The sequence below is a fragment of the Panthera uncia genome (assembly GCF_023721935.1).
Source record: "Panthera uncia isolate 11264 chromosome C1 unlocalized genomic scaffold, Puncia_PCG_1.0 HiC_scaffold_3, whole genome shotgun sequence".
Taxonomy (NCBI): domain Eukaryota; kingdom Metazoa; phylum Chordata; class Mammalia; order Carnivora; family Felidae; genus Panthera; species Panthera uncia.
The window spans coordinates 6874981-6888257 of record NW_026057584.1 but is presented as its reverse complement, the minus strand read 5'-3'; the positions used below and the strand labels follow the sequence as shown (position 1 = coordinate 6888257).

General features: G+C 46.4%; 1 protein-coding gene across 4 annotated transcripts in view; it reads left to right on the top strand.

Moving 5' to 3' along the window:
* Positions 1–13277, top strand: part of DGKD (diacylglycerol kinase delta) — a 111843-nt gene that overhangs the window by 17958 nt on the left and 80608 nt on the right. For 3 of the 4 annotated variants that reach the window (XM_049614652.1, XM_049614651.1, XM_049614654.1), the window contains 2 exons: positions 5223–5333; positions 6965–7045. In XM_049614652.1, the coding sequence (XP_049470609.1) occupies positions 5223–5333; positions 6965–7045 (192 nt within the window). Of the gene's footprint in view, positions 1–136; positions 3278–5222; positions 5334–6964; positions 7046–13277 lie in introns of those variants that run through there. The other variant, XM_049614653.1, reaches the window with a different exon arrangement.

The window sequence follows — 13277 nt, the reverse complement described above, 5'->3', positions numbered from 1 at the left end:
GTTTATGTAGGTTTTTGCTGAAGGACTCAAAAGGCTTAAGGACAAATTGATGGCTGATGTGAAACATTTGGCTAGATTTTTCACTCTTCTTTTCTTTTTTTAAATTTTTTTTTTTATGTTTATTTTTGAGACAGAGAGAGACAGAGCATGAACGGGGGAGGGTCAGAGAGAGGGAGACACAGAATCCGAAGCAGGCTCCAGGCTCCGAGCTGTCAGCACAGGGCCCGACGCGGGGCTCGAACTCACGGACCTCGAGATCATGACCTGAGCCGAAGTCGGCGGCTTAACCGACTGAGCCACCCAGGCGCCCCAGTCACTCTTCTTTTCTTTATCCTCCCCCGCCTCGTTCCCCACCCTCCTTATTTCCTGGCCCGCCTGCAGCCCCTAGCCCTGTCCTCTCAGGCAGGCTGGCCAGCAAGGAACGTGTGGAAGTTCTTACGCTTACGGTGCGCGAGACGCTGATGGCGCCAGCAGAGCTCTGCCTGAGGTTTTACCTCTGTCCTTTTATTGACTTTGTTTTCCCCTTTCTTTCTACATACTAAAGAACATGTGTGTAAACGTCAGTGCAGCACAAACGCACGTGGTAAAACTGCACGTGTGGACCCAGGCTTTCAGCAGGGTATTGGGATGTCACCCTCAGGGCTCCTTTCTGTCCAGCCCGCTGCCCTTCAGCATCTCTCAGTCACCATTGGACTTAACCCTGGTTCATGCCTTCTGTCAGTTTACCGTTTGGCAGCTTCTTTTTCTTCGTTACCATTTTGCAGGGGTTCTTAGAATATTCTGGCTGTTGGCAGTGTCGCGCGTATCTTCTCCCAGCGTGTGACTTCACCCTTCCCTTTCTTTGTAAGGTGTCTTTGATGAACAGAAGTTCTCAGTTGGAATGTAGTTGGCTTTAGCAGTCTTACAGTTTGTGTTTAGTGTTTTTTCAATCCTATTTGAGAAATCCATCCCCTCTTCCACTGCCACCCAGTCCCAAGGTCATAAGGCAGTTCTCCTGTATTGTCTGCTGAAACTTCAAGTTCTGCCTTCTGCGTCGCATCTGTAGCCCCCCCCGGGGCTGACTTGTGTCTGTGGTGTGTGCGGTAGAGGACTGCGAGCGTCCTTCCCTTTGGGTGACCTGCTGTCTTAGGCCGGCCACTGACTGGTCCCTCCTCGCCCCCCAGCTGGAGAAGCTGCTGCTGTCACATGTCACACTTTCCAATCTGTGAGCATCTGTTTCTGGGCTGTCCTGAGCCCCAAATGCTGCTGCTTCTCATTTGCTTTAAGGACTAGCCCAGGACACGTGCAGGTGTTTTGTTGTAGCAATAGCCTTGTTGGTAGTATTGAGAGGGGGAAGCATTCCACCTGTTCTAGCAGCAGGGCGCGAGCTGAGTGATAAAGCACATCAGTACAGGGAGATACTCTGCAGCTGACAGAGATAGATTCACTAATATGGACGGGTGTTGACAATATATCTCGACAGAAAAAATAGTAAGTTAAAGTACGGTATGTGCACTATGATTTCACGTTTATAAAAAGTTAAGAAACGTGCAGGTTAAAAAAAAAACAAACCCACCTCCCATTTTTGCTTCCTCCCATCCCGGTCACATTTGGGGTGCTGTACTCTGGCTTCGCCCTGGCAGGTCCTCCTCCGGCTCCTCCCAGTTGGCATCATCAGTGTGTCCTCTTGGGTTTTTTCTCCTCGCCCCTGGCCTTGTGCCCACTTTCTTCTATCCTCCTTTTGGGTTCCCGCCTCCTTTCTGCACCCGAGCCGGTGTCCTGGGATTCCCTGTTCCCCGCGCCTGCTCTCCTTCTGCCTCTCCATACGGGCCTCATTGAAGCACCTCCCTGTTAAACCTTCTCTCACGCCCTGACCTCTTATCCGCAGCCATCTCTCCGCTTAGCTGGCCCTGGCAGCATTGAGGCCCTTGTGGCATGCCCCAGACGAAGCCCCCATCCCCCTACCCATGAGACCTGAGTCCTCCTTGCCCCTGTCTGTGGCCGTCTTCTTCCTGTCTCCCTCCCAGATGCTCAGTGTTGCCGGTTGCCCTCTTATAAGAGTTTCTGGAGTGTTCTGCATGCCTCCAGATTTCCCTCCCCCTTTCCTCCACACTGTGGCCAGAACCATCTTTCCAAAGTGTACATGAGGGCCGGAGACCGACAGGCCTGACAATCAGTGATCTGAGAGCAGGTTTGAGCAGGGCTCGCGGGGCCTGCTCTCGCCTTTCCCTGCCCACTGGTTTGAAGCCTCTTTAAGGGCATTTCCAGAGCTGCGTTCCTCAGCCCTTTGTTCCCGGGCAGGATGACTGGAGACTTGAACTTCCCCAACAGCAGGTGCCCGGGTAGTCTCGCCCATGGGCCAGGAGCGGTCTGTCTGCTCACTGCGGGTGGCCGTGGCGCCCGGGCCGAAGACTGCTGGTTTCATCCCTGGAGTCCAGCCTGGGGATTTCCTGTTTGGAGGTGGGCATGGGGCTCGCTTTTGCACTCTACCTGATTCTCAGTGCCTGAGTGTGTTTCAAATCGGTCCTTTCTTGTTCCTGATGGTAATGAAGGTGCCCTGGATGGCTGGAAGGACAGAGTGGGCCCTTTTGTTTGTGCACGGAACTTGACCAAACGGTTCTGGGAGTCTGGCCGCCCAGCACGCCCTGAGCGAGCTGTGCTGGAGTCTGGGGTTTTGACTGCTGGTTCTCCGCTCTGTTGGGCATGAGGAGGAGCCCTGCCAGCTGAGCAGTGTTTCCTGTGGGTGCCAGTTACAAGCTGCCAAATGCAAAACATAGCAGATTATTCAGGGGTGTTATTTTCTTGACCACTTTTAGTTCATTGCTTTTGACTGAGTGTTTAAAAATATTCTGCAGCATATCTGTAGTATTCTCGAGCAGCGAATCAGGAGAAGAGACACAGTTTCTGAGAAAGCTTCAAAGAAATACTGGTCTTTATCTTTTCCCCAGCCTTTTCCGCTGAAACCCACCAGAGTCTTTTTCTGAGTGCTCTTGTTCTATAAATAGAACAGCGGCCCTCCTCGGGTAGCCCAAGATCGCAGCTCTCATCCGCTTTCTGAAAGATGTGTGTGTGTGTGTGGTGGACTGGATTGTGTTTTAATTTTTCTTTTCTTTTATGTGTGAGATGTGTGGCGGGAGATGCAAGAAAAAATACTGCAGCGTTTATCTTTTAAAAATAACTTATTATAACTTTTCTGGGTCGGAGCTTGTTGGTTTTGTCGTCGTCGTCTTTTTTTTTTTTTTTTTTTTTTAACTTTGCATTTAGGGAAGAGATGGAAGTGGTGACCCCCCCTGCAGAGGTAAGCAAGACGCGTGGGGGCGAGGAGAGGTGCTTTGCCTGGGAGCGAGGCCTCAGGCCAAGGAGGAGAGGCTGGCCCGGAGCGCAGTGCTGGCGCCCGTGGGTCTGCATCAGGTCTCTGAAGAGCACGTTGACATGAGTGTCCATGTGTACTTGGGTCTGAAAACAGTGTGAGGAGGCAACCTGGTAGTCCTTCCGTACCGAGGACTGGTTTCTACCTGCAGCTCCTGGGTTCAGAGGTGGGGCTTTCTCTCCGCCTGGGATCAGCCTCTGGTTCAGCACATGCTCCCGCACTTCAGAAAAGCCAGCGCCGTCCTGTAGCTAAGGATGGCAGTTTGCATTCTGTGACTGTCGTCAGTAGTCTGTTCTTGGATCACTGGGTGATGCTGTGTTCCTCTCTCTCCTGCCGGCACTCTTTAATTACCTGAGGAAGGAGGTTCCTCAGTGATTTTTGTCCTGGGAGTTGGAGAAGGTTGCTGTTCGTCCTGCTAGGCCAGCCCTGCCCCCACAGACCCCACGGTACCTGGCACATGGTCGGGAGCCGGCACGGGCGGCTCCCCTGCCCGGGAGGCCCATGGAGAGGATGCCCAGTGGCAGGGGCATCCCAGGCCCCCCCCCCCCCCCCGGGGCTGCTCAGGTTGGGGTTCTGGTGCCTGACCCGGTGTTAGTGGTGTGTGTGGGACAGGAGGCTTTCTTTGTCATGCTTCTTGGGGTGGGGGGTGACTGCATCCCAAGCTCCCCGCTTCTCTGTCTGGAGTTGGCTGATGTTGGGACCGGGCAGCGCTGCTGTTCCACTCTTGCCTTCTGATGTGTTTGGGTTACGTGAAGTTTCTGTGTCTGGTTTTGTCTTACGTCGTCTTCGGTGGCCACAGCACCCAAGTGCTTCCGACAGATACTTTCTTAAAGAAGTTACTTAGAGTGCAAAGCAATGTGGGATTGGGTAATTCAACCCAAACTCCTCTGAACCAGTATTTGTGTACTTGAGCAGAGTTTTGTGCATTCTGCCTGACTCCATGGTGGGACTCTGTGGAGAATGGCCGTTTCTGTCAGCTGGGGAAAACGGGGTGCACATGCCGAGAGCCAGGCTCTTGTTTCATGCACGTTGTTTATTCGTTTTGACTCTTAGTGGCTCCCAGCGGTTCAGATGTGTAATGATCAAGTGGTTCCTTGAGCATTTAACTTCTGAGTGCTCTGCAGGGCTCCTTTTGTCCTGTCAGACCAGCACAGGGGACAGCACAAGAGAGAAGCAGGTCCAGGAGAAGGCATGTCCCATTCTTGGCTTTCACTGAGCCAAGGTGAGTGGAGTGCTGTCCACCTGGATTGTTAAGGGAACTCCAGTTTGTGGCGGATGCATCAGATTTATGGGATGAGAGGAGTTTTCGTGACTTTGGTCGTGGAACTTCTCTCTGCAGCGTGGGCGGAGGCACATGCCTAGCTTGTGAATGGGGTGACGGTTGAGTGGGGTGCAGGCCTGCAGCTACGCTGAACCCCACAGCAACCTACGTCGACAGTTTTGGCAACAGGATCCTGAGAAATGGCAGGAAGCCAGAGAACACGGAGACGGGGCCAAGAATAGCTGAAAAATACCAAACGCTGAAGTTGGAAAATGCTCTGGCCCCTTGCTGCCTACTGTTGGCCTGCAAGCCTTCACGTCCCCTGCTGCTGATCCCCAGGGCATAGCCGGGCACACCTTGGGCCCCAGACAACCTCACCACTCAGGCACGCTGGTGTCCCTCAGAGAATCGTGTAGCCTGCCCCCCCCCCCCCCCCCAAGCAGCGCGCTCGGCCGGTCCATAAGTCTGGGGAGAGTGGGGGAATCCCTCCTTCAGTTAGGCCACTGGCCCGTTAGGGACATGCACGCACTGGCCCGTCTGTGTGCAGTTCTGCCGGACGGGCCCGAGGGCACCATGCAAACGCTTGCTTATGAATCATTTCTGTGCTTTCAGACCGTCATCAAAGAGGGGATGCTGACCAAACAGAACAATTCATTCCAGCGATCAAAAAGGAGATACTTCAAGCTGCGGGGGCGGACGCTGTACTATGCAAAAACGGCCAAGGTGAGATGCGGTGGAGGGGCCGCCGGGGAGAGGGTTCCCACGGGGTCCGCGTCTTGGGAGAAACCTTCGCTTCTTGGATCTGTTACTTCCAGTGAGTTTGGCAATACTCTAGGGTGCTAGCTTTAATTTGTCTCAAGCCATGTTCTATTTCTTACAGACACTGACTTTTACTCATTTTTCTCTTTCCTTAATGTCATATGTCACCAATGAAGAAAAGGGGAAATGTCACAGAAATAATCAAATTACAGTTAGAGATCCTTCTTTCGGAAGGATTGGGGGGTCACAGCCTTAGAACTCTTTTATTACGGACTAAAATTAAAATGTCTTTTTTAAAAAAGTGCTTTATTGAGGTATAATTGGCAAGCAAAAAGCTGTACACCTTTAACGTGTACAGCTTAGTTTGGAGACAGGTAGTAAATATCTATGAAACTGATTAAAAGTGTTTCTGAAGTATGTTGGGCTTCTTGGTGTGTGAGCAGAACTGAGATTCTGTCTCTAGGCTTCTGGCCGTGGTCCTTCTTTCCATGTGCAATCTTGTATGTGAGCTTTACCGTGAGAGCCACCAGGCAGCTTAGTGGAAGACAAGGAGCCAGTCAAACCCACTAAATTACTGCTCTGTTTACATAAATGCAGTAAATGCAAAGCTAGTTTTTGGTATTCTGAATACCAGTATTAGTATTGTTGTCAATACTTATATTTTGGTATTAAAATGTAAATGATTCGGATTCCAGATTTGTGTTGGAGATGTATCCCTAGGGAGTGCATTCAAATGTGAAATTGAACAGAACAACTTGTTTAGATAGGGTTCTGACCACATCCCTCATTTAAAAAAACAAAACAAAACACTCATAGTTATTTTAGTTCTTTGTGTGTATGGAGTGGGGGGAGGAGGTTACTTAAAAGGCTGAGTCTAAGTCATTAGCATTTCCTCCAGGGTTCCCAGTAGACTCCTCTTAGAGGGGACAGTAAGGTAAGTGGGAGGTGTGGACTGATGAGGGGATTTGGAGGGGGAGAGTGAGGGTGGAAATGGGCTGGGGAGAAGGTCCCAGGACTCATTCATTCTCCCATCCTCCTCCTGGAGTCTGGTGGTCTCTCTCCTCAGGACTGAATTCCTTCTGCTCTGCTCCCTTGGTTTTTTTTTTTGTTGTTGTTGTTCATGGCCACATCCCTTCTATTTGGGTTGGTCTCTCTTCCTAGAATTATTTATTTCAGCCAGGACCTTTCCCGCTAAGTGTGTTGGCTGGACAAACCAAAACCGGAAGGACAGGAGATCCTCAGTCTGGACCCCTGTTCCCTCAGGTGGACTCTGTGGGAAGGCATATTTCACATATAAAAGTGAAATGCTGAGCAGTACAAAAGTTAAATACAGAAATCACAGTGTTTTGTTTTGCTTCCACGAATGCAATCACTAATGAACTCCTGGATTAACACCCGGAGCTCTACCTGTGAGCTCTGTGCTCCGTGTGTAGTCACTGCACCTTTAGTCCTCAAGTGTCAAGTGCTCAAGGTTCCAGGGTTCCAGGCACGTGGGCATCTGTGGGTGTTTGACTAGGGTTGAGGAGAGTGGGGGGGCAATGCTGGGCTGGGTGCCTTGGCTGCGCACTGACCCTGGTGCCTGTGCCTCTCTGCAGTCCATCATATTTGACGAGGTGGACCTGACAGATGCCAGCGTGGCTGAATCCAGCACCAAGAACGTCAACAACAGTTTCACGGTAAGACTCCGGACCACACCTTTCTCGATTCTTCACCATGTGTAGCTTTCCTTTTTAATTTGAACACGTGCGTGCGAGCAGTTCTTTTCTCTGATTGGAATGCTTCCTGGTAAATTTTGAATTTAATGTTGAAAATCATACTGTGGTTGGAGAAAAACTGGGAATTTGGCACATGTAAGCTCGAAAGAACAAGAGGGTCCAAGTGAACTGTTTTTAACGTGTTGTTACATTTCTCTAGGTTTTGCACAGAGCTTTGTTTCTTATGATTATTGTAGAAAATTTGGAAAACACGGGAAAATATGTTGAAGCACGTAACCATAATTCAGCTACCTCAAGACATATACTGTTGATATTTTGGTGTATTTCTTTTCTTCTTTACTTTTAGACTGTCCTCGTACCCCCTGCCACCTGCCCAATTTATAGCAGTTATGTTGTACTTTTTGCAAAAGTTCTAAGGGCATAAATTCATGTGACCTCACTGTCCAGAGGTAGCCAGGTGCTCACTCTAGAGTGGTTGTCTGTATTTCTTTAAAAAAAAAAAAAAAAAAAAAATTTTTTTAATGTTTATTTATTTTTGAGACAGAGAAAGAGTGTGAACGGGAGAGGGTCAGAGAGAGGGAGACACAGAATCCAAAGCAGGCTCCAGGCTCCAGGCTCCAGGCTCCAGGCTCCGAGCTGTCAGCACAGAGCCCGATGCGGGGCTCGAACCTGCGGAGTGTGAGATCATGACCTGAGCCGAAGTCGGATGCTTAACCAACTTGAGCCACCCAGGCGCCCCTGTCTTTATTTCTAAGTATGTGTGCCTTCACCCACATACACCATGAGATTTTTATGATCCTTTTGTTTTACACTTGCTTTTTTTTTTTTTTCCCTCCCCCCTCTTGAGAATTTATGGTGGACATTTTTCCATGTCAGTTGATCTAAATGTTCCTCATATTTTTTAATCACTATATAGATAGCATTTCTGGTGTGACTGTAATTTTGGTTTCAGGGGCTGACTTTAAAATCGTTCTGTATAAAGTGTGATTCTAAGGGCAGGAGTGGAGTATTTAAAAGTATGTTTCTATGATTAAGCTAGTCCATCTAGAAGTAAAGTATGCTACCTGATTTTTTTTTTTCAATTCTTTTGTAACTCCATCAAAGTGCGTAACTTTCTTTACATTTAGGATCTGACATTTTGCATGTTAGTTTCGGATAGTTTCAGGTTTTGTTTTATTTATTTATGGGCTGATTATTGACGTTGCTGTTGCAAATGGGATTTTTCTTCCTCCATTTAAACTTCTATTTATTTTGTTTTGATGTATCTAACTGCTCTTGGTTCTGGTTCATGGCTTATCGAATTAGTCAGACTTCCCTGGTGGTCTCTCTTACTTGATGCTTCGATTTACTTGGAATGTTTTTACTTTTTCACCATCAATTTTATTGTTTACTTACTAGCTGGGGAGATACTTTGAAAACTATGTAAGTGGATTATTCTGTGATTTGTGGCTTTTAGAGTGTTAATAGGAAGAGGTGTTGACTTTTATTGGGGTGTTTTGAGCATTAATTTAGTTGATCATGTTGGTTTTAGGTATTTACACACTTCCTAATAATAAGTTGGTCTTGGCCATGTTAGATTTTACAACCTCGTTTTGTTTAGGCTTTTCCTATCTAATGTGTATGGATGGACATTTCCTCTGGAGTAGGAGGTAGGTAGCCTTTGCTGTTTTGATCCCAGAGTTAGACTAGCCCCATAAAATTAATTTAGTAACTTTCCATAACTTTATGTGTTCTGGAACACTTTATATGGCTTTAGAATTGACGGTTTCTTGAACAGCTGAGAGAAATTACTTTAAATTCTCGGTCATAAGGACTCTTCAGGGAGGTAAGGCTGTGAAAAGGTTTGTTTTTGCTTCCTGATGATTGGAGCTTTTTTACTGCTTGACTTCATTTTTGTATTTTACTTTCCCACTTATCCTGCACCTTCAAATTCAGTGGCATATATTATTTGCACTTGAAGCATCAGTGTGTCTGGTTATATCCCTTTTGTATTTCTAATTTCATTTGTTTAGCTTTTGTTTTTCTTGTCAGATTTCTTAAACTCCATCACTTTTGTTGTTTTATATGGGAACCAGTTCTTGGATTATTGATCAGTTCCATTTTTTCTGGCACCTAATTGAGTTTCTGCATTTATATTCATTGTCTCTTTTCTGCTTTTCACAACTTTTAAAAACAACCCACTGATTAGCTTATTCTCATTTTCATTATGTGTGTGTGTATGTATATAATTATATACACAATGAAATTGTCTATGTGATGAAAACATGAGGGACTCTTAATTGAACTCTGAGTGCCTTTCTGTTCACATTCTGAAGGTTGTTTTTTCTCCCAGTAGAAGAGTGTGATTAAAGACAAAATACTTTTCAGGGGTGCCTGGGTGGCTCAGTCGGTTAAGCATCCAGCTTCGACTCAGATCATGATCTCCTGGTTCGTGGGTTTGAGCCCTGTGTCAGGCTCCGTGCTGACAGTTCAGAGCCTGGAGCCTGCTTTGGATTCTGTGTCTCCCTCCTTCTCTGCCTCTCCCCTGCTCACACTCTGTCTCTCTCTCTCTCTCAAAAATAAACATTAAAAAAAATTTAAAATAAAAAGACAAAACACTTTTCTGATCCAGTTATTGAAGAAAATTTTCAAGTATGTAAATGTAAATAGGAAATTTAAAACAATCCATATTCCTATTACCCAAAGATAACTGGTAATAATTTCGGCCGATGTCATTCCCACCAAATACATTTTATAAAATATGGTTTTTTAACCTTCTTTCTTTAGTTAACAGTGAGCCTTTTCGCTTGTAATGTCCTCTAAAATCTTGTGTATTACTGTTGCATAGTATTTCAGCGTATATGTGTGTTAAATTTAACCAGTCCCTATATTGAATGTATTTTCCTATCGTAAGTAATATTGTGATATGCACTTGGACGCAGATCCTTTGGTGCATTTCTGATTATTTCTTTAAATTCTTGGAAATGGAATTCCATTTGAGGTACAAAGTAGGAGCTGTTAAAAGGCCTCTGAAAAATGGGTGATACATGTCACGACTTATATGAGCTTTGGACACGTTAGCTAAATGAAAGAAGCCAGACACAAAAGGCCACATATTTGATGATTCCATTTAATATGAAATGCCACAGTAGGCAAATCTGTAGAGACAGAAAGTAGCTGAGTGGTGGGGGCGGGGGCCTGTGGAGGAGGGAGGGACGGTTGCTGGAGGTACAGGCTTTTTTCAGGGGTGACAAAAGTTTCTAAAATTAGATACAGGTGATAGTTGCCCAACTTTGGGAGTATGCTAAAAGCCACTAAGTTGTACACTTTAAAAGGGTGAACTGTGTGGGAATTATATCTCAGTAAAAATATGGAAAAAATAGGATGGCACTATGCTTTTGGTACCATGTGAGTTAATTCGGAGCTCTGTCAGCCTGCTCCGACAGTGAACCCTGATTTGTATGTTGTCTCTATGGGAAATGTGTGCAGAGTGCCCACACTGGACTTGCAGATGTGGAGGCAGTCTGTGTTGGAGAAACCTCTGGAACCACATCTCTGTCAGGTAGTCACGGACGATTCCCAGCCTTCAGGGACGAGGCACCGATTCTCTCACATTTATTTTTGATTTCGTTAGTGCTTTAAAAACTGCCTTTTCACCTGAGGATGTACTGAGAGGGGACAAGAGAAAGATTAATACTGAGGTTACAGAAACATGCGTAGGTAGGCAAGCTCATCCCATGAGTGATCCATGACGGCGTATGGAACATGGAGATACACGGGGCGAGTTCACGGCCCGCTTCCCGCCGGTCATGCTTCCGTAGAGAGTCCGGCAGTTCTGGAGCTGTGAGCAATAGAAGTATTTTCTCGGCTTAAAATTCACACTTGATGATCTTCCCCCTCAGTCACCCCTGCAGTATTTCTCGTCCACACCCCGAACCTGGTACTTACCATACAGCAAACTGCCCGAGTCCCCGTGTGGGTCTGTCTGAAGTCGGCCCTCCCGAAAGGCAGGGCCCGGCCGTGGACTTGGCCATTGCTTGGCACACGTGCGCCAGGAGCAAGTGCAGGACGAATGCATTTGTCCAGAAGCTGCTGCGTTTCCTGGGACATCTCGTTTGGTTTTCCAGCTATTCCTGGAGTAATTCCCCAATTGCACAATGTCTACTAAATTGCCTGCCTGCTACAATCAGTCCGTGAAAGCTGCTGCGGTTGGAAACCTTTGGTAGCTGAGAAGCATGAGTACATTTACTCCACAGTACAAAAGGCTCCATTTTTATTTCTCCCCCGGATGGCCAGAGAGCTATAACGTTATAAGAAATGAGGGCCCATAGGACAAGAGACTGCCAAGGGACATGGGGGAAGGTATGTGGGGAGGGGAGAGATTTTAGACAGGCTGCATGGAGGAGGTGTCACAAACGAGGCTCATGTAACTAGAGGGGGTCTGCTTGTCGTCCTGTTCTTTAAGAACAGTGTGAGGCTGGGGTGAGGCTGGAGACGTAGAGATTGCCTTCAGATTCTTCCTTGGTGGCGTGGCGGCAGCGGGAGCTTCCAGAAGATGGGGAGTAGAGCTCACGATGTCTTCTGCCTTCTCACCTTCAGGTGGGGCCGCCCCCTCACAAGGCCAAAAAAGTGGCATGAAGAGAAGAAGGGAATTTGCCAGCTTTAGGTTCCAGCCTCTGTAATGTGAAATTATATGTTTCTGATGATTAAACATGTTAATACTAATCTCTGAAAACTTAGAGGCTTTTCATATCTCATTGCCAACTTGCCCTTAGAACTTATATCAATGGGACTTCATGAAAGTTCTTTTTTTCTTAAGTTGATTTATTTTTAGAGAGAGAGAGAGAGAGAGAGAGAGAGTGAGAACATGTGCACATGCTCTAGCAGGGGAGGGGCAGAGAGAGAGAGGAGAGAGAGAATCCTGAGCAGGCTCTGCATTGTCAGCACAGAGCCCGATGTGGGGCTTGAACCCACAAACTGTGAGATCATGACCTGAGCTTAAGTGGGATGCTTAACTGACTAAGCCACCCAGGCGCCCTAAAAGTTCTTTTTTTAAATCCTTTTACAAACACCATGTTTTAACATTCTAGGATATCTTTGCCATTTTGATAGTTTAAAAATGGTAATTTGTTGGGGTACCTGGGTGACTCAAGTCAGTTGAGCGTCCAACTGTTGATTTCAGCTCAGGTCATGGTCCCAGGGTTGTGGGATTGAGCCTTGCATCTGGCTCCACGCGGAATGTGGAGCCTGCTTGAGATTCTCTCTCTCCCCCTGCCCCTCTACCCTGCTCACGTTCTCTCTTTCTCTCAAATAAAAAGGGTAATTTGTTTTGATTTGTTTCTTCAACTATCAAAGTGAGGTTGAACATTGGCTATTTGAATTTCTCTCTTTATGAATTAGTTTTTTTCATGGGCTTTCAGATAGTTAGACACTGTATTTTTAGGGTTCAAATTACCTTATTCATTGGCTTTCTCTGTCTAAATTTGCCCTCACTGGTTGTGATAGTTTTAGTGCTTTGTCTTTTTTATTTTTGAGAGCGAGTGAGTGAGCATGGGGGAAGGGCAGAGAGAGAGGGAGACACAGTATTGGAAGCAGGCTCCAGGCTCTGAGCTGTCAGCGCAGAGCCCGACACAGGGCTCGAACTCATGAACCATGAGATCACCACCTGAGCTGAAGTTGGATGCTTAACTGACTGAGCCACCCAGGTACCCCTGTCTTTTTTTTTTTTTTTCTTTTAAAGTAGATTTCATCTAGTAATGGTGGGGCTGAAGTTACCAGGTAAAAATTCTCATTTACCTTCATGCTTCTTTCCTTCTCATTTTCTAACATGTTTTAAAATTATTTTCAGCTTTATGATCATAAAATTACAGATTTATGCTGAAGGTGTATTTTTACTACTATAACTTTCCAAAGGAGTTTATCAATGCAGAATTTCCACTTTACTGAAACTATATATTTCAGATAAGTTTTTAAATGGAAAAATGACTTGCCTACGAAAAAATACATGAATATAAGTGCAAGCTTGATGTGTAATGACCACTCAGATTGAGTGATAGAACATATCCAGGCCCAGAGAGGCTCCGCTCATGATCTCTCACAGTCATGGTTACCCTCCCCTCTCCAAATGTAAACACTATCCTGACCATCCAATACTGTAGATTAGTTTTGATGGTTTTAGATATTTGATATAAATGGGACTCATAATGTATATTAT